The sequence below is a fragment of the Heteronotia binoei genome, chromosome 7 (genome assembly GCF_032191835.1).
Source record: "Heteronotia binoei isolate CCM8104 ecotype False Entrance Well chromosome 7, APGP_CSIRO_Hbin_v1, whole genome shotgun sequence".
In the NCBI taxonomy this organism is placed as follows: Eukaryota; Metazoa; Chordata; class Lepidosauria; order Squamata; family Gekkonidae; genus Heteronotia; species Heteronotia binoei.
Window position 1 is genome coordinate 71,242,414 of NC_083229.1, and position 26,528 is coordinate 71,268,941.

General features: G+C 41.3%; 2 protein-coding genes across 2 annotated transcripts in view; one reads left to right on the top strand and one right to left on the bottom strand.

The window, feature by feature from the left end:
- Positions 1-1,867: 1,867 nt before the first annotated feature.
- MCM4 (minichromosome maintenance complex component 4) lies at positions 1,868-19,808 on the bottom strand. The gene is made up of 17 exons (XM_060243826.1): positions 19,711-19,808; positions 19,533-19,618; positions 18,125-18,289; positions 16,841-17,001; positions 14,756-14,857; positions 13,610-13,705; positions 13,435-13,530; positions 12,514-12,652; positions 11,359-11,579; positions 10,112-10,232; positions 8,820-9,079; positions 7,884-8,249; positions 7,423-7,550; positions 5,702-5,909; positions 4,855-5,083; positions 4,503-4,636; positions 1,868-2,314 (listed from the first exon to the last, which is right to left on the bottom strand). The coding sequence occupies exons 2-17, from the start codon at positions 19,603-19,605 to the stop codon at positions 2,222-2,224; spliced, it is 2,592 nt and encodes an 863-aa protein (XP_060099809.1). The 5' UTR covers positions 19,606-19,618; positions 19,711-19,808; the 3' UTR covers positions 1,868-2,221.
- A 568-nt stretch (positions 19,809-20,376) lies between these two features.
- PRKDC (protein kinase, DNA-activated, catalytic subunit) overlaps positions 20,377-26,528 on the top strand; it is a 134,327-nt gene continuing 128,175 nt past the window's right edge. The window contains exons 1-4 of the mRNA XM_060243827.1: positions 20,377-20,577; positions 23,931-24,007; positions 24,361-24,453; positions 25,508-25,582. Coding sequence (XP_060099810.1) covers positions 20,412-20,577; positions 23,931-24,007; positions 24,361-24,453; positions 25,508-25,582 — 411 coding nt within the window. The 5' untranslated portion in view covers positions 20,377-20,411. The remainder of the gene's footprint in view (positions 20,578-23,930; positions 24,008-24,360; positions 24,454-25,507; positions 25,583-26,528) is intronic.

Sequence of the window (26,528 nt, forward strand, 5' to 3'; positions counted from 1 at the left end):
TTCTTTTTAGATGCATACCGTGGCGGAGGTCTTCAGTCCTCTTCCCCATGACCCCAAGGAGGAAGCAAATGGAATCTTCACACCTTGCCATGGTTTGCATTTCAGTAAAGTCTGCGTTGTACCACCACTTTAAGTTTATACTACTTGACAGAAGCTCCAAACCTTTCCCTGCCCCACTCTCTCCCCAGCCCATCTGTCTCTCTTAGGGCTTCCCTGAGGGATGGCTCCAAGGTGTCTTGGGTTGGCTGTGAATGGTTGTGTGGGCCCTACTGATAAGTTTTCTGCTAGGGACCCAGTGGTACCTCCAATATTGACCTAATAACTGGTTCCCTCCCCCATCTTGCAGGGCACTGTAAAGGGGGGAATGAGCTAGCCTGGTGTGGTGGTTCAAGTGTGAGACTAGGCCTCGGAGACCCAGATTCCACTTGTTCTATGGAAGCTATGTGGGTGGCTTTGGGTAAGATCTACACCCTCAGCCTAACTAACCTCATGGGGTTGTGTATGTGAAATGGAAAAGAGGGGAATGATGTAAAGCACCTGGGAGAGAAAGCTCAGAAATAAAATGAGTGAATGAACACAGTTCATAACTGTGTTTCTGCTCCAGGGAGGGGGAGCTTCTGCCACCAAAAGTGAAGACATCTGTGAAGGTGACACTGAGGGGGCAGGTGATCATGGCGTCCTTGGAGTTACTGGCTGGGGTGGAGCTAACACAGTGGGCAGGTGTGATGTTTTGAGGGGGTTGGGGAGTATGCCAATTGGACATACTGTACTGGCATACAGGAATTACAAATGACTAGCATTGTTTCCATTGCAATATATCACAAATACATTACTACACCTGGAAGTAATGAATATGAATTCAGACTGTCTTGGGCCATTGATGGCTCTGGAACAGGAATGACAGAAGAGTGGAATGATGGTCATTCCAGTCTGAGACCACCTCTGCTTCATTGAGGAGGGAATTGGGGGCTCTGAGGGTGGTGCTGCATGCCCCCACCTCTGAGCCCACCCTGTGGCCCTCTCTTCTGCCCCACCACATTTGGATTTTTTCATCATTATTTCATTGGCCAGTCTCTGCAATCTGTAGTGCTCTAGCACAAAATGCACACTTGCAAGGTTAAGTGCCACTCATGTTTAAAATTGAAATAGCTGCTGCAAACAGGAAATGGTTTAACCTTACAAATAGAACCATCCCTCACTCGGCTGTGTTCAGCACCACAACAAACTAATAACAGCAATCAGCCACACTGTTGGTCTTGATCTATGAAACTGTACTTGGAAGGAGGAAGTTTAACTTTCACTACCACCCCACAGCATGCTGACCCAAACTGGGGGCAGGGAAGAGGATGTGGTTATTATTATTTTTTAATGCTGGATAAATCACGTATAGTTTGGCCCTCATGCATGCACACACACAAAAGGGTAGCACACCAAAAACTGGACTTAGGTCAGGAAGTCCTAGTCAAATCTAGCACCCACTGGGTTCAGCTTTCCTCTTCCAGTAGTTTTTTGTCTTCTCTTATCACAAAAATGGAGATGTCCTGTGATGTGGCATCCCATGATCTGTGAAGGGCTACTGTAACCAGAAGGGATAATTGGTAGCTGTAACAGTCTTTCAGTCCATGGATTCCAGCCAGAATCTATAGTAATATATATTGTAATAGAAACTATCATTCCAGTTTACAAACAGAATTACCGTACGTATCTTGGAGACAAAGGGCACTAATCTAAGACATTAAGAATATTTCCTGTTTTCTAAACAAGCTTGAAAAGAATTTAAAATACTAAATACAAGCTGATAAAATACATACTGGATTCCAGAATTGATTACTCTTGTTCAGATTTTCAAAATGCATGAGAACATACATCAGTAAATTAGATTTTATTACAAATTACAAAATTTTGAGAAGTATTTTTATAATGTGGAAGTGCTAAGCCAAAATCAATATGAATGCAAGGTACACTGTAGCCTATGTTTTAACAGATTGGTATTAAATGCATATATTCTTCGTAGCGCTTTGGGGATGGGGTGGGGACTGTCCTTAAGTGATAATCTCCTGTACTGAAAGAAATGAACAGAGCTCATGCTGACAGAAATGTTCATTGTTGATATTGGTAGCATACTACCCAATGCCAGTCAAACACTATAGTACACACTATAACATGAGCACTAAATTTATTATAGAAAAACAATTTTTACAATTCCATTATTGTGAAGATTTTATAACAATCTAACAGTCTTTCCAGTGACTGTCAAGAAGTCATCATCTGCCAATGCATGAAGTGCTTCTTCAAACATTTCTTTAGTGACAGCCTGAAAGAAAGAAAACTGAAATGGATACTATGCATGATAAACAAAAACCTTAAGCATTGTTCCACCTTATCAATTCTCCTTTTCAGAGTCCTGCATCAAGAAAACATTTTCATAGGAGAAGTTTGTGTGAAGCCAGTGAGTTTATCAGACTAATACGTTTTGATTCTTCAGTCATGCTCTAAGAAACTTATCAGGTATTCCCCAGTAAGATCTGTAGTGGCTGACAAGTTTCCCTGAAAGATAGCTTGAAGATAATGATGATATTGGCTTTATATCCCGCCCTATACTCTGAATCTCAGAGGGGTCACAATCTCCTTTACCTTCCCCCCCACACACACACAACAGACACCCTGTGAGGTAGGTGGGGCTGAGAGAGCTCTTATAGCAGAGTTGCCCTTTCAAGGACAACTATGAGGGCTATGGCTGACCCAAGACCATTCCAGGAGCTGCAAGTGGAGGAGTGGGGAATCAAACCAGGCCCATAGCTACGGGGGGGGGGGGCTGCTGGGGCACAGCCCCCTGACTGCTATGCAGGGCCCCCTAACTTGGGGCCCCCAACCAGCCTCCAGTGCCTCGGCTGCATCCTTCTCCATTCTGCCATCATCATACACGGTTGCTTCTGCTTGCTTAGGGGCTGGAAGAAATCTCTGACCTCTCAGCAAGCAGAAACAACAGGGCACTTTCCGAGCCCAGGACTGAAAGTTAAGCTCCATGTTGGGCTGCCGTTGGGCTAGAGGGCGCCTGCAAGAATAGGCGGTTCTGACCTTCAAGTGGGGTGGCAGGGGCAGAGGGCGGGTGGCTCCATTGCAGACACGGCAGGGTAGGGTAGGCTGGTGCACACAAGTGGAGGTCCCGGCTGCAGTCCAAGGCTGGGGATCAGTGGAGAGGTGATGTTCTCCTGTAGGGGTTTTCTGGCCTGGTCTTGCTGGCTACCCGAGCGAGGGTGAGAGCTGCATTTGGGCAGCCTCGGCTTCCCCTCCAACAGGAAGGAATCCTAATTGGAGGTCTTGTAGCTCCAGAAGTCAGTTGCGACTTGGTGGTGCCTTCCACCCCCCCTTGTCCCGTCGGGCTTGCCTAGCTGGATCATGCTACAGGTAAGGGCAGGAGACCATGCGACACGTATCTAAACCTCTGAGTGGCTCCCCACCAGAGCTGCTGGAAGAGGGGTGGAAAGGGATCACCTTGGGGCAGCTGTGGGAAGGGGGGAGGCTGTATGGCAGTGAGCTGGCAGCTTTTCTCCTCAGCAGTGGTAGGAGAGGCCATGGAGGTTGAGGCCACTATGTGCCCCCTGAAAAAAATCAGGGCCACCCAATTCTTCAAATCCTGGCTATGGGGCTGAATCAAACTCAGTTCATCCAGATGAGAGTCAGCACACTTAACCACTACACCAAACTTCACTGTTACCAGAGGGGTTGGGAGCTAGACTAAACTGAAAATTTCTCCCATTCTGCTACAAACCCCTTTCACGCATGTAGTTCAGTAGACTGCAGTGGGAGGAAGGACAGGAAGCTTGGCTCCACCTCCAAGTTTCCTCCCAGGGGTGTTGAACTCGTTTGTTATGAGGGCCGAATCTGGCATAAATGAGACCTTGTCAGGCTGGGCTGTGTCGGGCCAGGCCATGTGTGTATCTATTTAAGATTGGGTAGCAGAGAGATAAACTTTATAATGGACACAAAGGTTTTTTTAAAAAAAAAAATAAATAAAATAAAACATGCTTAAAACATTAGCACTTGTTGGTCTTGAAAGTGCTTTCTTTGTATTTCTCCCATGGATCTGGGGAACTGGGCAAAGGAAGCTCTGGCTCTTTCCCTCTTTCCCCAGGGGACCAGGAGAGGGAGGAGCCTCAATCAATGGAAAAAATAGAGGTTTTGCTCTGTAGCTCCTGTGCGACTGAGCAAGCCTTCCAAGGAAAGTAGTGATGCAAAATGAAGCAAGAGAGAGGGAGAAGGAAGCAGACAAGAGCCAGTTGCTCGGGGGCCTGATTCAGTCCCCGGGCTTCATGTTTGACACCCCTGCCCTACAGTGTATAGTTGTCAGAAATTTCTTCTATACCAACCTATACCATGGTATCCCTATGATACTAAATTATTTTAAATTATGAGCAGTAAATTATGATTATTTTGGACCATGTGGATGCAAACACAAGTATAGCACACAAGCCTTTAAATATATGGAACTGAAAACTTACTGTTTCAGATTGTGCACGCAGATCATCAAAAAGCTGTTGGTATCTTAAAGCGGGGGTTTTACCCTTAGTCTGAATAAGTTTCTTCAAAGCTTGAGCCAGTTCTTCTTTGCGTTTACGGGCAGTAGCACTCATGCCTTGAAAAACAAACAGAGAAAAGAACAAGTCTGAATTTTTATTTTCCAAGCAATGAAAAAATCATGAGCCACAAAATTTAAAACTGCTAGAGCTGTGAATAAAATTCTTTTCACAGATTACTGTATCAGTCAACTCAGGATTAATGGATCACGGTGGCCACTTTTAAAACAGCACATGAAAAAAAATCCCACAGGTTAATTCACTCTTAGTTATGGACCTGTTGTGAGGATGGATATGTCCACTATTCCAGTTTTTGGATCAGTAGCAGACTGTTTTAGGGCCTCACGATGAAGACGTTTGGCTTCTTCCACATCTATTGTTTCCACCTTGTTAGAAAAGCGCACTTTAGCATGAGCTTCTGCCAGACGTATCAAAGATTCCAGCTGTCGAGGATATGCAGAAACCATTCCTCTGCCACTTCCAATCTTCCTCATATCTACATATGCCTTATATGGAGAAAAAGAAAAAGCATATCTTTACATACATACGTATTTACAAGTATTAAAATGAAGATACACTTAAATCAGGCCTTCACAGCTTTTCTTTGAATCCAAAGGCCAGCCCAAAAATTGAGTCCAGATTCATCCATACAAAATAGTATCTTGATATTTTGCCAAAAGGCATGGCTTCCTATATATGATTCTACAATATGACCACTAACAAACACAGTACCTTTTACTGATACGATTTGTGTGTGCACGCATGCATGTGACTGGAAGTCATGGTTGACTTCTGGTGACCCCTAGTGGGGCCTGGACATTCAGAGAGGTGGCTTGCTATTGCTTGCCTCTGCATTCTGGCCATGTTATCCCTTGGAGGTCTCTCATCCAAGTACTTGCCAGGGTTGGCCCTGCTTAGCTTCTGAGATCTGATGAGACTGACCTGGATAGCCCAGGAAAGCCCGATGCCTTTTACTGCTACTATTAAAGCAAATGCTCCAGTTTCAACCCATTAAAATCTACAGTAAGTTAATTACTGATTTTAAAAGGAATTTTAAAAGAATGGGACTGCTGAAACTATTCCATAAAGTTGTTGGATTGAAAAAAATGTTAACATGCTCCTACCTCAATAAGAGCTTGACTTGCTTCTTCACTCAGTCTTGGATTGACATATCTACGAGCATAAGCAATATAATCCCTCAAAACTGCCATATCCATGTACTCCTCTTCCACCTGCTCTTCAGTTTGATAGTACAAGGCAACCAAGTGATGAGCCAAACGTCTATCATATGCTTCATCTCGAGGGTCCAGCATAAGGAAAATGAGATCAAATCTGTTGAAACAGATTAACTGAATAATTATTCCAAAATTAAAATGTTTGCTTGTAGAATTTGATGGAATAGTCAGAAATCAGCACTGCTGCAAGGTCAGTCAAGAAGCTATATGTTCAGTGGCCACGTCCCTGAACTGACCCCTGGACTTCTTCCCTTCTGGCTAGGCCAACAACCTGTCAAACGAAGCAGCTTTACTCCCAACAGAGGATCACCTTCCTCCTCCATAGTCTCCTGTATGAGAGTAGACACAGGGCGGGCATGTAACGACTCTCCTAGACCCTGTAGACATGGTGGAAGAGTTGGGTAGATTCCATGCGCTACCTGGAAAGGAAAAGCTCCAGCTGGGCATCCACAGCAGTGTTGTTTCAGGATTGGTGGAGAGAAGGGGAGGTGGAAGCAGAGATGGGGATTTAACATTCAGTGTAAGACCCACCAAGGAGGAAGAGCCCATAGCCTAGGTATAGCAAGAGAGAGAGAACAGCGTGGTGGTGCAAACCTCCCTCCAGCTGTGGTCTGAGGTGCTGTGTAATGAGAAAGTCACATCCTGGAGCCCCTGACCTCTCCTTCCAACAACCCAAGGTCCAAAGAACCTGACACCATGTTCAACAGGATTCCCACCCCTTTTTGGAAAGCAAACTTTTCTCGATGGTGTGGTCTCATTTGGAATACTGTGTACAATTCTAGTCACCGCACTTCAAAAAGGATATTATAGCACTGGAAAAAGTGCAGAAAAGGGCAACTAGAAATGATTACAGGTTTGGAACACTTTCCCTATGAAGAAAGGTTAAAACGCTTGGGGCTCTTTAGCTTGGAGAAACGTCGATTGCGGGGTGACATGATAGAGGTTTATAAGATTATGCATGGGATGGAGAAGGTAGAGAAAAAAGTACTTTTCTCCCTTTCTCACAATACAAGAACTCGTGGGCATTCAATGAAATTGCTGAGCAGTCGGGCTAGAACGGATAAAAGGAGGTACTTGTTCACCCAAAGGGTGATTAACATGTGGAATTCACTGCCACAGGAGGTGGTGGCGGCTACAAGCATAGCCAGCTTCAAGAGGGGGTTAGATAAAAATATGGAGCAGAGGTCCATCAGTGGCTATTAGCCACAGTGTGTGTGTGTATATATATATAAATTTTTGGCCACTGTGTGATAAAGAGTGTTGGACTGGATGGGCCATTGGCCTGATCCAACATGGCTTCTCTTATGTTCTCCTTACTGTGGAGGAAAAGGACTTATGCTTCATATCACATTACATCCCCACTCCATAATTTGTAGCCTGCGCACAGATCATTCTCAGATTGGCACCATAAAGTAGAAGATTTCCATGGAGTATCCAAAGAACTCCCAATTGCTTTCAATATCTACACAAAACAAATGCATTCTACAGGAGTATACAAAACAAAAGCTTCTAGTGTTTAAGCAAAACAGCTTCCAGGATTACTGTTCCAAATTCCACAATGACATGCTACCTGAAAGGAGACAGAATATACAATATCTATCAAGATATACCTAGATAACAATGTATGGGGAAGCTGGATATTTTCAATAGTAGTCTTCTTTGGATTCCACTGAGACTCTATGGGATTAGCAGCTGCCAGGATGGAGGTGCGAGCATTCAGTTGGCAAATAATTCCAGCCTGATGGGAAGGAAAGATCTGAATGGGTATCATTTCAGTTATGAACTTCAGCAATGAATACTAATGCTATTTATACAAATTTACATTCCATCTTTCCATTGATAACATCGACCCCCAAAGCAGCTATTAAAAACGATAGTTCTGTAGGACTCAATTATCCTTTTTAACTATGTGCTTAAGTGAACCAATTCTCAGTCCTTTTGTAGGTATATGTTCAGCTCAATCTCAGAACTATTTCATAGACTCTAGCTTAGTTATTGCAGATATGTACTCTGTAAAGCACAATGCCTATTCAGCACTATAAGAATAGGATGTTTAAAGTAAAACCTTTACCTTAGCAATAGAAAGAGTTTGCTGTTCCATGACTTCATGAAGCACTGATCTTGTACTTTCATTCATTTTATCAAACTCATCAATACAGCAAATGCCGTTGTCACTTAGCACCAAGGCTCCTGTCTGTAAAACTAACTGTCGTGTTTCAGGATCCTTCATTATATATGCTGTAAGACCAACAGCACTAGAGCCTTTCCCAGATGTATACTGGCCTCTTGGAACCAAGTTATAGACATATTGAAGCAACTGTGACTTGCTTGTGCCAGGATCACCACAAAGCAGAATGTTGATCTCTGCACGAAAGTTTCCTCTTCCAGTGTGACTGAAATCCTTCCTTGATCCTCCAAACAGCTGAAGAAGAATGCCCTGCAAAACCAAGACTTTTGATAACTACAGATTTGTTTTCTAAAGTGATAGATCAAACAGTTTATGTACATATGGATATGCATGATATAGTATCTGCCGATATAGTCATACCAATAAAAGTGTAGGGGAAACTCATATGTGAGAAGATCCAATATGGCAGAGGGCTGCATTTGAATGATTCAACTAGATTCAGCATCTTACAGAAAAGGAACTCCCATGCAGCTGCAGGCATGTCTAGCTGGTGCCACACTTATAGGTCATTGAATTAACACCTAAAGAGTTCTGCCTTAACTGCCAAATCTGAAAGCTCAGATTCAGCTCCAGATAATTTTGGATCTCCAGTCAGCACCAAGCATTTACTACTGCTCTTCACAATATCAAATTTAGGGCTGGAGTCAAACTGCTGGAACAGTCTAGCTGCACCTCTAATTTATCTGGTACTATTTGTTCTAGAGTTTTAAGTTCAAACATGCCACCCTTATCCTACCTCACATGCACCAAGCCAAAGAACTGGATGTAGTTCATTAATATGGCAAAAAAAGTAACCTTGATATATGAAATTCTGCTTACCTTTTTGATATCATCATGTTCATAAATACTAGAAGCAAGTGCTGAAGAAAGCCTGTCATAAATATCTGGTTTTCTTGAAAGCTCCTGAAGCATTTTTTCACGTTCTTCTGTAAACATTGCCTGTTCTGTTTCATCTTCCATGCCATGTAAACGTTTTGAATCCGTTTTGCAGTAATGGATAACATCAATGTGGGTTTTGTAGACAGATCTTACATTGCTCATCCTTGGAATGACACGAACAGGGACTGCTCTGTAGATACCTACCCCAGTACAAAATCATATTATAACTGCAGAGAGATATCATACTTCTCCCCACAAAAAGTCAACAGCCAGCTTTAAAATTTTGGGTAGTCTACAGTCAGTCAATTAACAATTTCTAAATGTATTAAATAGTATAATTTAATTCTGAAATATGATTAGCCACAATACAATTTTACATACACATAATTTAGCATGTTTCCCAAGTACTAGGAAAGACTGCAGAATTTGCTCACTTGGTGATTTCTCCTACTTGCTTGCCTAAAAGTGGTCCAGATAACAGTCCTCGCCTCTCTGTTCACTAGGAGGTAGATGATTTGTAGAAGAAAGATTTCTAGGACTGGTCTGGGAGGCACCTCCCACATACTACCTCCAGCCAGCAGTTAGTATCATGGACCACTGAACTCAACCTAGTGGCTGGGGTCAGGCAAACAAAATAGAAAAATTCACCAGGAAAGGAATTATCTGAGAGCCAGAGAGCCAGTTTGGTGTAGTGCTTAAGTGCATGGACTCTTATCTGGGAGAACCAGGTTTGATTCCCCACTCCTTCACTTGTAGCTGCTGAGATGGCCTTGGGTCAGCCATAGCTTTCATAGAAGCTGTCCTTGAAAGGGCAGCTGCTGTAAAAGCACTCTCAGCCCACCTACCTCACAGGGTGTTTGTTGTAGGGGGCAGGGAGGTAAAGGAGATTGTGACCGCTCTGAGATTCAGAGTATAGGGCGGGATATAAATCCAAAATCATCATCTTCTACCTAGATGTCACTCTCCAGTGGTCTAGAAAAATGGAGCATTACAGAGCAGTGATAGCAGCCCTGAAAGGAAAGGAGGCAAAATGCCAACTGTGTAGTGCTTTAAGAAAATGTATATGGAAGACCATGTTATTTATCCTGCCCTTCTGCAGATTCCATGAAACAGAAATCTCTTTCATTGTGCAAGTGAATAGTAACTCCTCCACCTCTGCACCCTAACCCAAACTAGTTTACTTGTTCATTTATTTAAGTAAGGCAATCACTAGTTTCAGATGTTCCTCTTACCTGTAACATTAACTCTGTCACCAGGTTGAACCTTATCAACTAGATCATTGTGAGCAAAAAGAACAATAGTATATGGTGTCTGGCCAGCTGGCATATCTTCTGGAGACTCTTGCAACTTGATCTGACATAAGAATATTTGGTTAAATTGCACCAATATTTATTTCATTGGACCATATAGCTGTAAGAAATATACTAAGCATGCAAATATTTTCTAGTTGTTGAGAACAAGTAATAAAACAATACTTCTTTACTAACGTTCATAAGTGTGTAGATTACTCTGACCTAAGCTATTGCTGAGGACCTGCAGCCCTCATGAAAAGTGGCGGTGGAAGGGTTACATTAGGCAGCAGAAGATCTGTTCACAGAGTTTTGCTCATTGTCCCTAGCAATCAACACAGTGAGATCAGTAGAATATATAGTATCTCAGCATTTGCCTGGTTATGGCAACACACACAAATACATGGTAAGACAACAAATGATGCACAGCTCCCTTAGATTTACACAGCTGTTCTTCTCTTACATATAAAGGAGACAGGAAGTTACAGTGGAATTAGATAAGTTTACTTGGAAACTGCAATTACTGCAAAAAGATGGCTCCAGGAAGTTTAGTTGCCAGTACTGTTTTGTTATAATGAACTGTTACAAAAATCACCACTATTACCTGCTTCTCTAGCCTTACAACTAATAGTGCTACACATCTGCAGCAACTGCATGCAATACCATCAAACTAACCTGTTACAATTTGATCTATCTAAAACCAAAGAGCTCTTGACTGGAAAGCTTGTATACAACAGTTAATGCTTTAACTTTTAAAGTGCAAAAGCAATTCAGCCCTTTCTAACTTGCTGTTTAGAAACTGGAAACAAAAACTAGAAAAAAGGGATGGTGTGACAACAAAGAAATAGATGAAGCATTGTGAGGGAAGGAGAAACAGGGGGTAAAGGTGAACAAGGCAAACAGGAGAGGAAGACAGCCTTTAAGGAATGAATCCAGTAACTGATAAAAGACATCATTTTTTAAAAGTCTACTCTATAACATTTGTATATCCAATATAATTAATAAGCAAAACATGTTTTTGCATATATATGTATATTTATCTTTCTAGACATGTTAGGATAGTCCAATAACTCATGCAATCTCTTTTTAAATAAACATCTCTAAAACTGGCTGATTACTGTAAAAAAGCAAATATTTTGCTGTTAAAATTAAACGTCAAAACTTTTAAGTGAGCACAAGGAGCAACATACCATTTGTTTATCTGAGAACATAGAGCGATTGTGAATCAAAGCCATACTATGTGAGGTGTTACAGTTCTTGCATACTGATGGTTCAGCAATCCTGCCACGGTCAATTTCCACTCTTGTTGTGAAAGCACAGACTTGGCACTTGAAGAATGCTTCTTGCATTTCTGGAATTAACTGGGAGCTTCTGATCACCATGCCAGTTATAGTGATAAGCTGGTCAATATCTATATGGAGTACAAAAGGGAAAAAAATTACATGTTTTAATAGGGTTCTTAAAAATAGTTAACAATAATGTAGAACCTAAAGAACAATTAGTACATAAATACTGCCTGACACCTAATGCAATACATCCTGAATAATTCTTGAAAGAACTAGAATTAAACAATGGGTGTCATGGAATTATGTGGTTAAATAGGGGATATACTTGATCTGCTTATTAGGAAATTAACTAATTTCTTCTGTAGAGAGGCTGTACATATGTTTGTGTTTTTTCTACCTCAGACACACTGTCCTTTATATATGTGCAAAATACTGTACAAGTGGACAAACATCACAGTCAGACCTAAATACTGCCTTACACCAAAACACAGACCATCGGTCCATGTAGCTCAGTACACCCAAGATATCCCCCAATATGTGCCTCTTGTGATCCTTTAACTAGAGATGCCAGGAAAAGAATCTGGAATCTTTGCATAACCTGAGCCCTATTCTCCTTTTCAATATGGCCGCTTTTTCACCATTCATATTCCTGAGAAGAAAAAAGCTGAACAATACATAATGTTGGGAATCCATGACTGAGAAAACCAGTTACAGGGATACCAATTGAGACTGTTGCCTGTGACAAGTTTTTTTTTTTAAACTAACTAAAAATAACTCCTCTAGCTGCTTTAAGTTAATAGAAAAAAAGATAGATACCAATACTGGTGCCCTTTCTTTCCTGCTGGGGGCTTCTAGCAGCCAGGGTATGGACTGGAAGAGTTAACAAAACCAAACAAAGAACCCTTCCCCCGGCACTGTGGCTCCAATTTATAGTCCACAGCTGCTTTTTGCAGAAAAGTTATAGATCTGGCAATCCAATTAAAGTCCTCTATACTGCATATAGCTAATAAGTCGTATTTTCTGTTCTCATATCAAGACACTGCATTCAAACTGTCTTACCTTCTGGATTCAGACTCCTCATGTTCCTGGTTTTTAATGCATTGTATGGTCGTACTTGAATTTGGTGTTCCAATACCGAGTCAGGGTAACGGTCAAAAAAAATTTCATTAACAGCCATATCAAATGTTGGAATAACTTCCTGTATAAAGTAGACAACTATTTATTAGTACTTGTTTCCACAGTCCACAATAAAGAAGAATTGCAGATTTATACCCCGCCTGTCTCTCTGAATCAGATTCAGAGCGGCTTACAATCTCCTTTATCTTCTCCCCCCACAACAGACACCCTGTGAGGTGGGTGAGGCTGAGAGAGCTCTCACAGCAGCTGCCCTTGCAAGGACAACCTCTGTGATAGCTATGGCTAATCCAAGGCCATTCCAGCAGGTGCAAGTGGAGGAGTGGGGAATCAAACCTGGTTCTCCTAGATAAAGAGTCCACGCACTTAACCACTTCACCAAAATGGCACTAAACCACATTTTGGTTGCTAATAACTTTTAAAAAGATTGTAAGGACCACTATTTTTTTTAAAAAAATTGTGCATGCTCTAGTTTTTGTTTTTAATGACGATGCTTAATAAATATTGGCAACTCCACATGCTGCAAGGAGTATTTTTTTAACCAGTGCTGCAATGTAAACTGTATAGAAACCAAGGAGAGTTTCAAAAGTACTTCGCTATAGGACACGTTGATAATCACCTGTTTTTCAAAGGAACAACTGCCTTGGGTACACATAATGTGGCTGTTTGCATCTCATCAGCTATTACTTCTTACTAGCAACTATGCAATTCCCTTTGGCAGCAGAATTTCCAAAGTAACTTTATCTGACCTTAAGCCAGATATAAAACAAGACTAATTCATTCTAGTGTCTTGTTAATTCTAGTTTTTAAATTGATGGGACAACTTGAAACATTTGTTACTCTTACCTGGGGATAGCATATCAGCTGTCTATAAAGATTTTCATCAAACAATTTTAGATGGTCACAGTTTACATTCAAAAATGGCTCTCCAACCAAGTTTACCTGCAAAATATTGCATCACACATTAACAAGTAGGTCTAAAAGCTACAAACCAATTTTGAACAATATTACTATAGTATACCTCCTCCAATCGCTGCATATACAGAGGCTCATTAAGGTCCAAACCAATGTCTTCATTTTCTTTAGCAGTTTGATGAATAAAGCATTGGAGAAATCTCTGAACAATGACACAACGATAAGTTAGTGCTTAGGTTTATCCAACAGAATCAAATAGGCAAACATTCTATAAATTTCATAGTGATTCCTCAGTAAATTGTATTATTTCAAGTTACCCAGTAAGAGAACTGTTTTTATTTCCCCACCACTAACTAAAAGCATTAGACCAGGGGTGTCGAACTCATTTGTTATGAGGGCTGAATCTGACATAAATGAGACCTTGTTGGGCTGGGCCATGTCGGGTTGGGCTGGGCCATGTGTGTACCTATTTAAGATTAGGTAGCAGAAATACAAATTTTATAAAGAACACAAACATGAATATATTTTTTGAAAAAACTTAAAACATGTTTAAAACGTTAGCACACACTGGTCTTAAAGATGCTTTCTTTGTATTTCTCCCATGGGATCCAGGAACGGGGCAAAGGAAGCTCTGGCTCTTGCCTTCCATCCCCAGAGGACTGGGGTGGAGCCTCAGCCAATAGAAGAGAGGGTTGGCTCCATAGCTCCACTGTGTAATTGACAGAGCCTGGCAAAGCAAGCTATTCCTCCCCCCTTCTTCCCCAAGGGAGGAGCCTCAGCCAATGGGGAAAACAGAGGTTTTGCTCTGTAGCTCCTGTGCATTTGAGCAAGTCGTTATGCAGAAGGAAGCAAGATATAGGGAGAAGGAAGCAGATGACAGCCGGTTGCTTAGAGGCCTGATAGGCGCCCTCCAGGAGCCTGATTCAGCCCCCAAACTGCATGTTTTCTACCCCTGCATTAGACAGGGGTAGAAAAAGTTTCCACAGAAGTCACCACATAAGTATTCTGAACATACACATTATACTGGATTGGATCCTAGCAGTTTCTGACTACTGAAAAAAACTATGCTAGGTATTATGAGATCCTCCCACCCCAGGCGATAGAAAGGCAGGGAATCAGGGAAGATTGAGTAGAAAAGCTAACAGGATCTTATCCTGTTTCTTACTCAAAATATGATTTTTTTTAAAAAAAGTACAATAAATAGGTAAGGTTAAACAAAACATCACAAGTGGGGTAACCATTACTCACTGACCTGGAACTTTTCTTTGCATGAAGCCACATTGACATCTGTTCCCCAGATCACAAGCTTTTGCCCAAGAGACTGCTCACTAGGAACTGTTTCTTCTACTGTAGGCTAAGTGAAAGAATAACACACCAATATTAAATACTCTGCTCACTTATTGGAGAATAAATTCCACTGAACTCAGCAGCAACACTTCAGAGTAAACACAGATTTTCGCTGTCAGTTTTTTAGGCTGAAAAGTAGTGTCAAATCTACAAAAAAAATTAGGAAAAATATTTTCAACCTTCTACAACTCCATAAAAGATCAACCTTAAATAATGAAATGGCTTTTCAGTGTTTTATGCCCCTGCCCAAAAAACATCAGTTTTTATAAAATGCAGTGTTACATTATGCTGTTTCTCCCTTCCCATACTACTTGTATTGAAAGGGTAACTTGAAACTACTATGCATGGTATTAGGAGTATTCTCCTCCAAACAAAACTACTCTTCAGGTCTGCTTAGCCTTAGATAAACACATTTTCATTTGTTCTGAAAAACGGTGAGACTCCTCCCTCACTGGTGCCACTCCCTGGCCTTCAGCTGTTGTGCTGTTTTACTTCCTTGGAGTCTTTCCAAGCCACAGGGGCACAGGTTTTTCCCACCCAAGTCCTCTTTCTTTCCTGAAGCAGTGTTCCTCCAAAGTATAACACACTCCTTTCTACTTCTGCCTGGCCTGGCTGTGGAGCTACCATTTATGCTTCCTCCCCACCCCTGCCAATCAGCCCCAGCCCCATGCCTTGGCCTCAGCCATTACTTGGACCACAGGTGGGAGCACCACTCCCCCCAGTCTCCTGCTCCATCCTCACTGGCCCTCCCTCTTTCTCTCACTGGCTAGTTCCCAGGAGACCTTCAGCCAGGCTTTCCTTGGTTTGTTTCTCCGAAGTTATTGTGTGGCTGGGCCCCTCCTGTGTTCTGCCCAGGCTGTCATGGTTGGGATTCTGCTGGCTGCCTTCCTGCTTGCGATCTGGACTGATGAGCTCTGAAGCTCACTCTTCCTTGGCATCACCTTTGTTGTCCTGGAGACAGGAGATGATGACACTCAAAGATCCAGGACCCAGGTGGCAAGGCCCATACCCAGTTGCTGTGGCTACCTACCATCTAGGGTCCTGTTTTGGGAGTTCTGCCTGAGGTATAAGGAAGGTGGATGGGTCTTGCATCACTGAGGAGTCCCAAATTTGCACAAGTGTCTTACCTTAAGTCCAGGTGCTGGCCCCAGACAACATACAGCATTCTGTCTGTTTCCTTCGATAGTTTTATTTTGAACGTATCAACAACACTACAAATACTTGTTGGTGCTGATGCCATCCAAAGAGAGGGAGACAGCTTTCAAGAATTTAAACATGGGTACCTATTTTTAGCAATTAAAACCTTATGTAAATCACAAACCATTTTTTCAGCATAGCTATTTGCAAAGTTCATGCTGAGTATGGGCTCATATGGGGTCTTCTTAACACACCCATTTACTTGCTAACTAAAGTTTCTGAAATCTTTAATGACTTCAATGAGTTCAGTAGATAGCCAACCTTCACACATCTAGACAAATGTTATTGTTGTTACATTGCCTACAACAATCTCAAGCCATCAGCAGCCATTTGAAACCAGCCCAGAGGAATAACAACACATTTAAATTTGTTTGTTTGGAACAGCTATGAGCTTATCTTTATGTACAACTAAAAATGTAGGCTGCCATATATTAAATCAGCTAGTTGTGAGTTGGTTGCTTCATGTGTCTTGTGGCTTCTGGTAAGCAAAACGGGAAAGAAACATTTTCACAATTATGAGATTCCTATGAAACTATTAATTTTACAATGCACTATTTTATGTTTTAGAAAATCTTGAGATAATCAAACTCCAATACCTTTCCATTTAATTACCAACATGGTTAGCAATACAGGTCATTTTTCAGCTTAGTCGTCTTTGCTGCTGTTCTATTTTTGTTTTGCTGAAGGCAAAATAAGTTTCCTCCCCACCACAGCTGGTCCCATGCTTAATGCAACCTCAATGTTGTTCAGCAATTAATAAATAGATGTCACTCATACAATCTGACATACATACCACATCAGAATGCAGATCCACCTGCCTGGCTTTGCGGACAGACCCGAGATCAGCCCTCTGCCTAATTGGAGTACCTCGCACACCACTCCGTGGGGTTCCCTCCACTCTAGAGCTGGGAGTGCCGTAGGTCAGTGGTGAGCTAATGTCAAAGTCAACTGGAACTGTTAGAAATAAAATGAGATTATTATTATTTTAAAGTAATGTATGTTACTCAAGCTTGCCAATTTGCAGTTTCTGATACAAGATAGAAAAATAACATGACAACACACATGGTTTGACCTTGCCCTACAAGCCAGCATTCTAAAAAGTTCCCAGTTAAGAACCCTGGTATATGGGGCAAATTAAAACCAGTTGCTTGGTTTAGAAGGAATATCAAACTTACTTTGGGCAAATCTGGAAATAACTGCCTATCTCAGTGAATTAGTGTGAGCCAAAAGATCATCCAAATTCATATAAGAAACACATGGTTTTCACATTACATGCCTAAATCCTAAAAGTTAATTAAACTGAGCTGTTGATTCTCAACTGGAGTGTACGGGGGGGGGGGGGGGGGAGGGTTCCCAACACCTACTAATGGAGCATCATTGAAGACATGAATCTAGAGCACTTAAAGTTATTTGAAAACTACAACAGCATAGCTTACTACCCAAATGTACAGTGGTATCATTACCCAAAATAGCCATCTCAATCTGCTTAAAGACTAAGGATGTGCAAGAATGAAATATAGACCCCAAATGATCACTTATAGTTAGCTATAACCATCAGAGATTTCTTCTATTGCGTGTGTGTACATCAATAATCTACAGTTTATCATCACAGCTCACTTAAAGCTAAGCACTTCCACGTTGCATTGACTTCAATTGGAAAGTTAAGTGTGTTTTTTAACCTTCCCCAATGAAATCAATTAAAGCATTTAAATGTGGCTGGATTACATCATACACATATTTTATTATATATTTTTGTTCATTCTTATCAATAAAGGTCTCTAGTATTGTTGAGTATACCCATTTTTTCCTATTTGGTTTCTGGTCCTTCTGCTTCACCTTACTGCTGTTTACCACAGTAGCCATGATTCTGAAAACAAGCACCACAGGAAATTGTACATCTGTGGAATGTTTGAAACTAAAAAGAAGTTTAGGCCAGACAATATTTTCTTCATAGGCATCCACTTCTTCAACATGAATTCATCATCAACATGAAGAGTAATAATTGGAAAAAACTTTATTTGCCAAAAAGGAGCTCTTTGCTGCTCTAACAATTTATCCAGTTCAAACCCAAGAGCACCTGAACTTTGGAATTGTGGTGGACTGGAGAAAATGGCATCTTGAACATTTGGACTTTGTGTATCAATTGGTGGAGAAGTTGGCATTGGTTGTAAGTCTCCTGTGGATGTAGAGTCATCTGGACGACGTCGCTGTGGAGGAGGGGATTGTACATCTTCAGCAAGAGCTGTAACAAAATGAGAGTTAACTACCCACTATACATTTATATCTCATATTTCAAATAGGTAGGGGACATATTTTTTCATAAAAACTAACAAATATAAAAACATACATGTACAGTTACATTTCATTTTATATTTTATTCTTGTTTCCTCACTTTTGTTTTAAAGAGCTGTTAACTGATAGGGAAAAGTAGTAATAACCCTATACAATCCCCCTCCCTACTGCGTTATTACTCTGTTCTCAAATGAGCCCAAGCAGCTTTGGTAGTATCTTGGCTAAGGCTGGGGATGGCTTTTCAATTGATCCATTCATAAAGTCAGCAAGCAGTGAGAAGCGGGCCGTGTAGCTGCACTGAGAATATTGTTCTCCTGCTTGGTTTGGCTAAAGAATAAATAGCTAGTAGTGTTCTTGAGGGGACATAAAGTCTTCCCTCTGCACTAATTTCCGCGCTCCCACGGGAACCCTGGTTTTGGTCCCTCTTTTTCGGGGAGGGAACTATAGGACTTTCCAGAGCTTCCCCCCTCCTGTTTACCTGCACAGACTATTCAGTTTTAGGAACCAAGCAAAGATATTAACATTATTCTAGCTGTATCTGATGTCTTTGAGCTTCTCTGGTATTTTTATTACCATCTGTGATGCCAGGGGAAAAATGGACAGAAAAAGACAGAACTTTTAAAGGAGAGTGTGACCTCACCAGAAGGGATTGACACAGAAGCAATACCAAGAAAAAAATGTTTTGGAACATGACCTGTAAGGGACATCACCATGTGCTGCTGTCTGACCTGGAAATATTACTGAAGATGACACCACATCCTTGCTAAGTCACATCTCCAAAACCTCCTGCTACTTTCTTAGTTAGACCTAGCAACCGTAGATTCTAGGAATGCTATTCGTTGGGATGGTCCAATCGTTATTTGGGGATGCAGAACTATATAAATATCTGTACTTGGAAGTTGACTAAAGAAGCAAGAACTGTAAGTGGAACTAGGAACCAAAGCCGCTGCATCACGCAGAAACTCCTCAGGACACAAGGGAACCCTGGAGAACAAACGAGCACACGCAAGAGCTGAAACGTGCATCTCTTTATGTACACAAGTTACGGAGAGATACACACAGTAAGTGGAGTACGCTGTACTTTCCACGTTCGGGAATAACAACATTTCTTCATAATAAGAAATACAAACAAAGCCTGAGCTAGCAGACAAGATGCCAAAATCGCTAGGGCAGAGACAGTGCGAACTACTTACGCGTAGGCGGGTTCGTCCCTCCTCTGCGGCGCTTGCTGCTACGGCGGCTAGGGGTAGACGCTGGCGAGGACATGGCTGAGAAACTCCTAAGGAAGAAAGAGAGAACAGACTGTGAGCGATTCTTAGCGTCGGTTTAACTAGTATTCAAGGCTGCCTCCTGACCCGCGCGAGAACTTACACACACACAAACAGGTCTCACTGGCCGGATCTAGCGGCTGGGATCAAACAAACACGACTTGTTTTCTTCTTCAATGAAAAATTCCGCGCCAAATGATCACATGACTCCGAGGTTCGCGGGCTTTCCCACCAATCGTATAATGGGAGATACCAATTGAATCCGGAAAGGGTGGCAAAGTGATTCCCACCGGAATTTTGAGCGCATGGCTGTGGAAGAAGAACGTGTGAATTTTACTAATCCAGTTCTGTGTCATTGATGGGCATCTGTCTTTAAGCACTTTCTCTCAATGACAGTTGTCTCCCCGCCCTAATCATGGTATCCTCCGCTTTTGACAGCGTCTATACGTCGAGGAGGAATAGACCATTAACGTGTGGCGGAAGGCAAAAAAGAACTCAGCGCAGCTCTGGCAGTTAACAGTTTCAGTAGACTGATATTTGAAGAATGTTTAAAAACACCTCATAAAATGTTGTTCTTTGCTTTAGCTGTCCTGGTTATGACCGGGGAACGCCTCCTATCTTTAGAGGACAATGGTTTGTCCAACACTCCCTTTCCTCTTGTGAATCCAATCGCCTTCATTTCCTCCTTTCCATAGACTTAGAACCCGCCCACCAAGGTTTCTTATTCCCGCCTTTTGATGACGTTTGTTTCGCGTCTCGGAAGGCGTCTCTGCTCGGGTCTTGCTGCCGTGGGGGGCGGGAGGCATGGCGATCTCCTTAGCTGTAGCTGGCGGGGGGCTGCAGGGGTTTCTGCTGCAACTGCACGGGACCCTGCAGAGCCCAGACCCTGCCAATGCCGCTCTTCATGGACACAGCCTGATTCGTTCCTTGGCGGAGACGTGTGTGACGAGCAGCGGGGATGTCACTCGTGGTGCGTAAACAGCGCATTATAGAGCAGCCTGAGGGTTCAAGGATGTGATTAGATACTATGATGTGATTAAGATACTATTCGGGCTCGAGTTTTGAAAAGAACTGCATTGGAAATCCTTTAAAGTCATAACATTTTCTTCGCGCAAACGGTTTTGCAGCTGTTGATTGCAGAACTCATTGCCACCTGACCAGACAAAGATTGCAGAGCCATCATTCCTGGATGGCCCTTCCTATTGATTGCATTAATTTACACTGTTTAATCCGCCTTGTGTCTCGGTGAGAAAAAATGGACTATAAGTAATGTAAGCAAATAAATATATTTGAGTCCTTCCTCGGAAAACAACCACCACCACCCTGTAGTGCAACACCTTTGTATTAGGGCCAACTAAAATGTGACAATAGGAAGCAAGCTTTTGAGTTTCTCATTAGTGTAATGATGTTGGAAATTCAACACACAGAAAGATTAACAGAGGGGGGAGTGTAGAAAGAGAAAGGATGCTGTTTTGAACAATTTGACAAAATTCTGAGGTGCTTGAAAGTTTGCTCACTGGTATTTTGATTGATCCTGTTAACCACTTTCATTGCAATGGGCTTGAGAATTGCCACCTGGGGTACAGCAAGTGAGCCTGCATAGCTTTACACGTATGCTGCCTAATTGGATACTAGTTGAATTAGAAGAAAAATCCATTAGCAAATGTGCATAGGATTGCAATTGTGAGGTTTTATTGTAAGCATTTTTATTCTGAAGTAGATGCTACTGTGTGCTTATTTGAGAATAAGCAGGGCTGATTTGCATGTTACCAAAATCTACTGGTTGGCACAAGGACTTTGGATCCTATGTTTGCCTAGAGCTTCATGCTGGGAACTTGGTTCCTAGGTGTGTGGAGGGCCGATTCAGAACTGGACCACAGCATGCAGAGAAAAGGGATTTGAACTTTCTCTCTACTCTGTTTTCCTGACATGCTACTCAGGGAAAGAAAAGGATCCCAAGGAGACGGGGAGACTTGGTTCCCTTCCTCTTTTATACTGCAGCCTTCTGACCTGTCTTGAAAGAAGAAAGGTGGCTAATAAAGGTTTTTAACAAATAAATAAAATAATTGTTGCCCTTTAAAGACTGAATAAAAGGCACTACTCCCCATTCTAGGTTTTTACAAAAAGTTCATAAGTGATAGAGCAAGTGTTTTGGGCAGTCATGAGCACAGGAAGCTGTCTTATATGAAATCAGACCCTTGGTCCATCAAAGTCAGTATTATCTACTCAGGCTGGCAGTGGCTCTCCAGAGTCAGCCTGAGGTCTTTCACATCACCTCCTACCTGATCGTTTTAACTGGACATGCTGGGGATTGAATTTGGGACCTTCTGCATGCCAATTAGATGATCTCCCACTGAGCCACGGCCCCTCCCTAACACGTCACAACTCAGATATATTTTCTTCTTTGAGGCTCACCATGTGGCATTCTCTATTTTAAGTGTATAGTGAAGTCATTCTTGTTAGGTGTTATAATTTGCTTTAAATTGTGCATTGATTATTGAGCTATTATTTTATCATAACCATAGTTATTTCTTTTTTTTTTTTGAGAAAGAGAAAAAAGTACTTTATTGATATACTTCATAGCATTACATAAACAATAATAATAAACAATAATATCAGGATTGTAAAAAGACATGTTTACCTTGAGGTAAGTAGCTTACAGTATTGTCTATGAAAATTATTACCGCAGTAACTTAACAGGAAAAGAGAGAAAATCATTCAAAAATACAGTAACATTGTATTTTTAGGAATAATCTCATTTTCAGAAAAGTATGTCATTAATGGGTACCAAACTGCCACTATGTGTCTTTTGTATTGGGTATAGGTGATGTCATATGAATAGTAATAGTTGTTATTTCTGATCTGTCAGGTTTTTAGAATCAATCAGTTGTAAATTCTGTGTTTGTTTACTGCAATAACAAGCCTAGACATTTCCCAAGCATGCAGGAAAACATGACTTATTTTACATGACTAAAATAATGAAAGGACCTCTCTTGAGAAATGGCCTGATAAAGAGCAAGTAGGCTCTGGAAATACATGTTGAGGGTCAGTTAAACACAGACAGAGCTTGTTAAAGCTGCTGAGAGCTTTTAGAATTCACGAGGGGGAGAAAAATCCATATTGCTTTCCTGATCATAGTGTCATGCAAACTGCCTTGGATTAAACCAGGGGTGGGGAACCTCCATCCCAAGGGCCGTATATGGCCCCCGAGGTCACTTGGTGTGGCCCTCGGGAATTGCTGGACCAAACCAAGCCATGTGACAGCCTCTGTGGGGCCTGGCTGGCCAGCAAGGATCATGGGGCCCAACTGCACTGTGCAGCAGCCTCCCGAGGGCCAGGCAGGGATCACAGGGCCCAGATGTACTGTGCGGTAGCCTCCCTGGGGCCTGGCTGGCCGGCCAGAATTGCTGCAAGGCCTGGAAAAGTTACTGTCACAGTTCAGTTTGCACTTGATTATCCCAGATGATGTGGCCTAATATGCTAATGAGTGTGTGGCCTAATATGCTAATATGGTCTAATATGCTACTGAGTTCCTGCTGGGCTTTTTCTACAAAAAAGCCTTGGACCTATGCATTTGCCTAGGGTGGATTAAACAGAAAGGTGGGTTAGAAAATAAAAATAATGGGAAGGGTTTGAATGTTGGACTATAAGCAAACTTCTCATAAATACAGGATAAGAATACCACAAAAGTGTAATTGTTCTGAATATAACTTGTATAAAAATAAGTAAGTGTTAAATATAGCACTTGTCTCATAGGACATTCAGTACTCATAGCATGAAAATGGCTGTCAAAGTAATAGTTTCAATGCTGTTATCTTATGAACTATCTTGTTCAGGTCTTGCAGACAGTCATGTCCTTCAAAGAACTAACAGTATTCTATGAGAAATATATGTATAGACAAATGTCTCAGGATATCTCTGAAGTTAGGGTCAGTGATATTCTTTCCTAAAGGGAAAGGTAATTTCTAGAAATATATAGTTGATGTGCTTCAAATGTTACATTTCTGTACCAAAGGAGAAATACTTATAGGTTGAAACATTGAAGAACGCTGATGGCTATTGTCTCTACAATGGGCTTTTGTGGGCACATTTCATCTCTCCATAGGGGGGGATCCTGTTTCATTTGTGTAATATGTAGATATGAGCAGCTGCTCTATATAACTAAGCCTGTAAACTAACTTGTATTAACTGGTAATTTGGCTTTAGATGTTCCCACCTTGTCATGTTTCTATCTGTATAATATATATTCTAGAACCATAAATTTGGAGAGAAACAATTTGATTTGGTGCATACATTATAAGCCTTCTTTTTCTCTTCCCACAGCTTTACAGACTTCACTGGTCTTTTCTAAAGAGGATGGGTTACTTGCGTTTATCCATAAATCACTGAACACAGAAGAAGTAAGTAGTTAATTTGAGTTTAAAGCATGCATGCAAATAGACGCTAGTCTTGGATGGTGAGAGTTATTTCCTGGTTACCTGATGGAGAAGTGCTTTTGTTTTGTTTTTTTCCAAATCCACCTTGTGGCTCTGTGAGATTGGTGAGATGCAAGTAAAGTTAAATAAAAAATAAATTGGGACTGATAAGTTATTTTTTAGTTTTATGCCATCCTATGCCACAAAGGACTAATATAGGTGTGCTTGGTTTGGTAAAATGTTTTTTGAGCAAGTAACCCATTTGCAGAATTGCACATTTTTGTTGTCCGATTGCTTATATGGCTCTGGGAAATGCTTTTAATGCTATCTATTTTCAGTTTCGGGAATGCAGAGAAGAAATATTAAAGTTTCTTTGTGCTTTTCTGGAAAAGATTGGGCAGAAAATTCACCCTTATGCATATGATGTAAAGGTAGGTTAAGTAAAACTACTAGGGCGTTTTTGCACTGACATTAATCGGCAGCGACGTCCCTCTTCACCGCGCAGGATCTGCGTGGATTTCGCACCAATTGCTGCGGAGCACCCGGAAGAGCCGCAAAGTCCCGCGGCTTTTGCGGCGCAAATGTAAACCGCCAAAAACCAGTTTACATTTGCGCCGCAAAAGCCGCGGGACTTTGCGGCTCTTCCGGGTGCTCCGCAGCAATTGGTGCAAAATCCGCGCAGATCCTGCGCGGTGAAGAGGGACGTCGCTGCCGATTAAGGTCAGTGCAAAAACGCCCCTAGTTTTTATATGAATACTTTTAGATTTTTTTCTCTTATATAACGTTAAATCTTTTTTGCTGTTTTCTTAATAGTTTCCCGCTTATAATAATATCTACATTGAAAACCAGTGTGTTTGTGTTGTGTCCTGGAGATGACTTAAGTCCTGATCAATTCTGCAATCCATTTTTGTGGGAAATTGTTTTGCTGAATTAAATGTCTGTGCTTCCTGTTCTTCTGCTGTGTTCTTCTTCAACATGTTCAAAATACAAGTTTTCTTTTTTCATTTTCCTGGTATGCACGAATTGTCCATGTAGCTGAAGTTTTTGTCTCTCCTGGGTGCGTAAGTTGTACTTTGGGTGGTGTTGTGGAAGATTAGGAAGAATGAGATACTTTCCTGTTCACTCTAATACTCGCAGTCAAGATACTGTGAGTAATAAATAGAATCACTTGTCTATGTATTGTCAACTCTGTGTAGCAACAATAATCTAGCATCTTCGGCAGCAGTCTTTATCAGTATAAATCTAACATTATTGTCAATGCATTCAGTTTTTGCTTAGGGTGCTTTGAAAAGTTCTTTCCATGTTTGGCTTTTTACAAGACCAATCGAAGGAAACGACATTTTGAGTTAAATGATTTTTGTTGCTTTTCTACATAAATAGATTGGCATCCTAAGTAAAATGCTGAAGAGGAATCATTGTGCAAGTTATTGCAATGCAAATATGGCACATCATTTACTGATTTGTTTATTATCTTTTAACATGCAGCGAACATGTATTAGTGTTTATACAAAGGATAGATCAGCAAAATGCAGAATCCCAGCCCTAGAGCTACTGATTAAGGTATTTATTTATTTAAGAAGTTTTACTCTGCTTTTCTCCAAAAGAGAATTCAAGTCAGGAAACTTTATATTACAGTTCTTGTTTCTGAGAATATCTGTCAGTGCCATCCTTACACCTTTCTAAGCCCATGAATTTAGAAAGATGTAACTTGATTGAGGATTGCACTGTAGCGTTATATAGAATGACATTCAAAAGTTAATTGCCATAGGAATGTTACAATAGTATGTTATTTGTAATTATAAATTAATCTTTAACTTAATGACATTTCTAGTAGAAAGAATATCTACCTTCAGGAGGGCATATGCAGCTCTAGTTCAGAAATGGCAGTATGTCTGATTGCAACTTTATTCTTGTTTCTGGGAGCATCTAGCTTTGCATGCTTATATGTAGAAGTATGTAATAATATAGCCTAGGCTAAATACTGTATGTAATTTTACAAAACGTGAATTAAATATAAAGTCATTTGTCTTTTTCTATTTTTCTATAAATTTATATTTTACAATATGATCAAATAGCTTCAATATTTATAGAAAATATGACCCAAAAGGGTTTCCAGATGCAAACAAGCATCCACTGTAAGTCAAGGTTGAGCCTGACAAAACTTGCCAAACTTTAAATCTCTGTTGGAACTTACTCATATACAACATATGGACATGGACATATGAAGCTGCCTTACACTGAATCAGACCCTCGGTCCATCAAAGTCAGTATTGTCTTCTCAGACTGGCAGCGGCTCTCCAGGGTCTCAAGCTGAGGTTTTTCACACCTGTTTGCCTGGACCCTTTTTTGGAGATGCCGGGGATTGAACCTGGGACCTTCTGCTTCCCAAGCAGATGCTCTACCACTGAGCCACCGTCCCTCCCCGAACAACAAAGCATCTAACATCTCTAAGGAGCAACCAAGCTTCATAAATCCATGAGGAAAAGTGCCAAGCTCTTAACTGAAT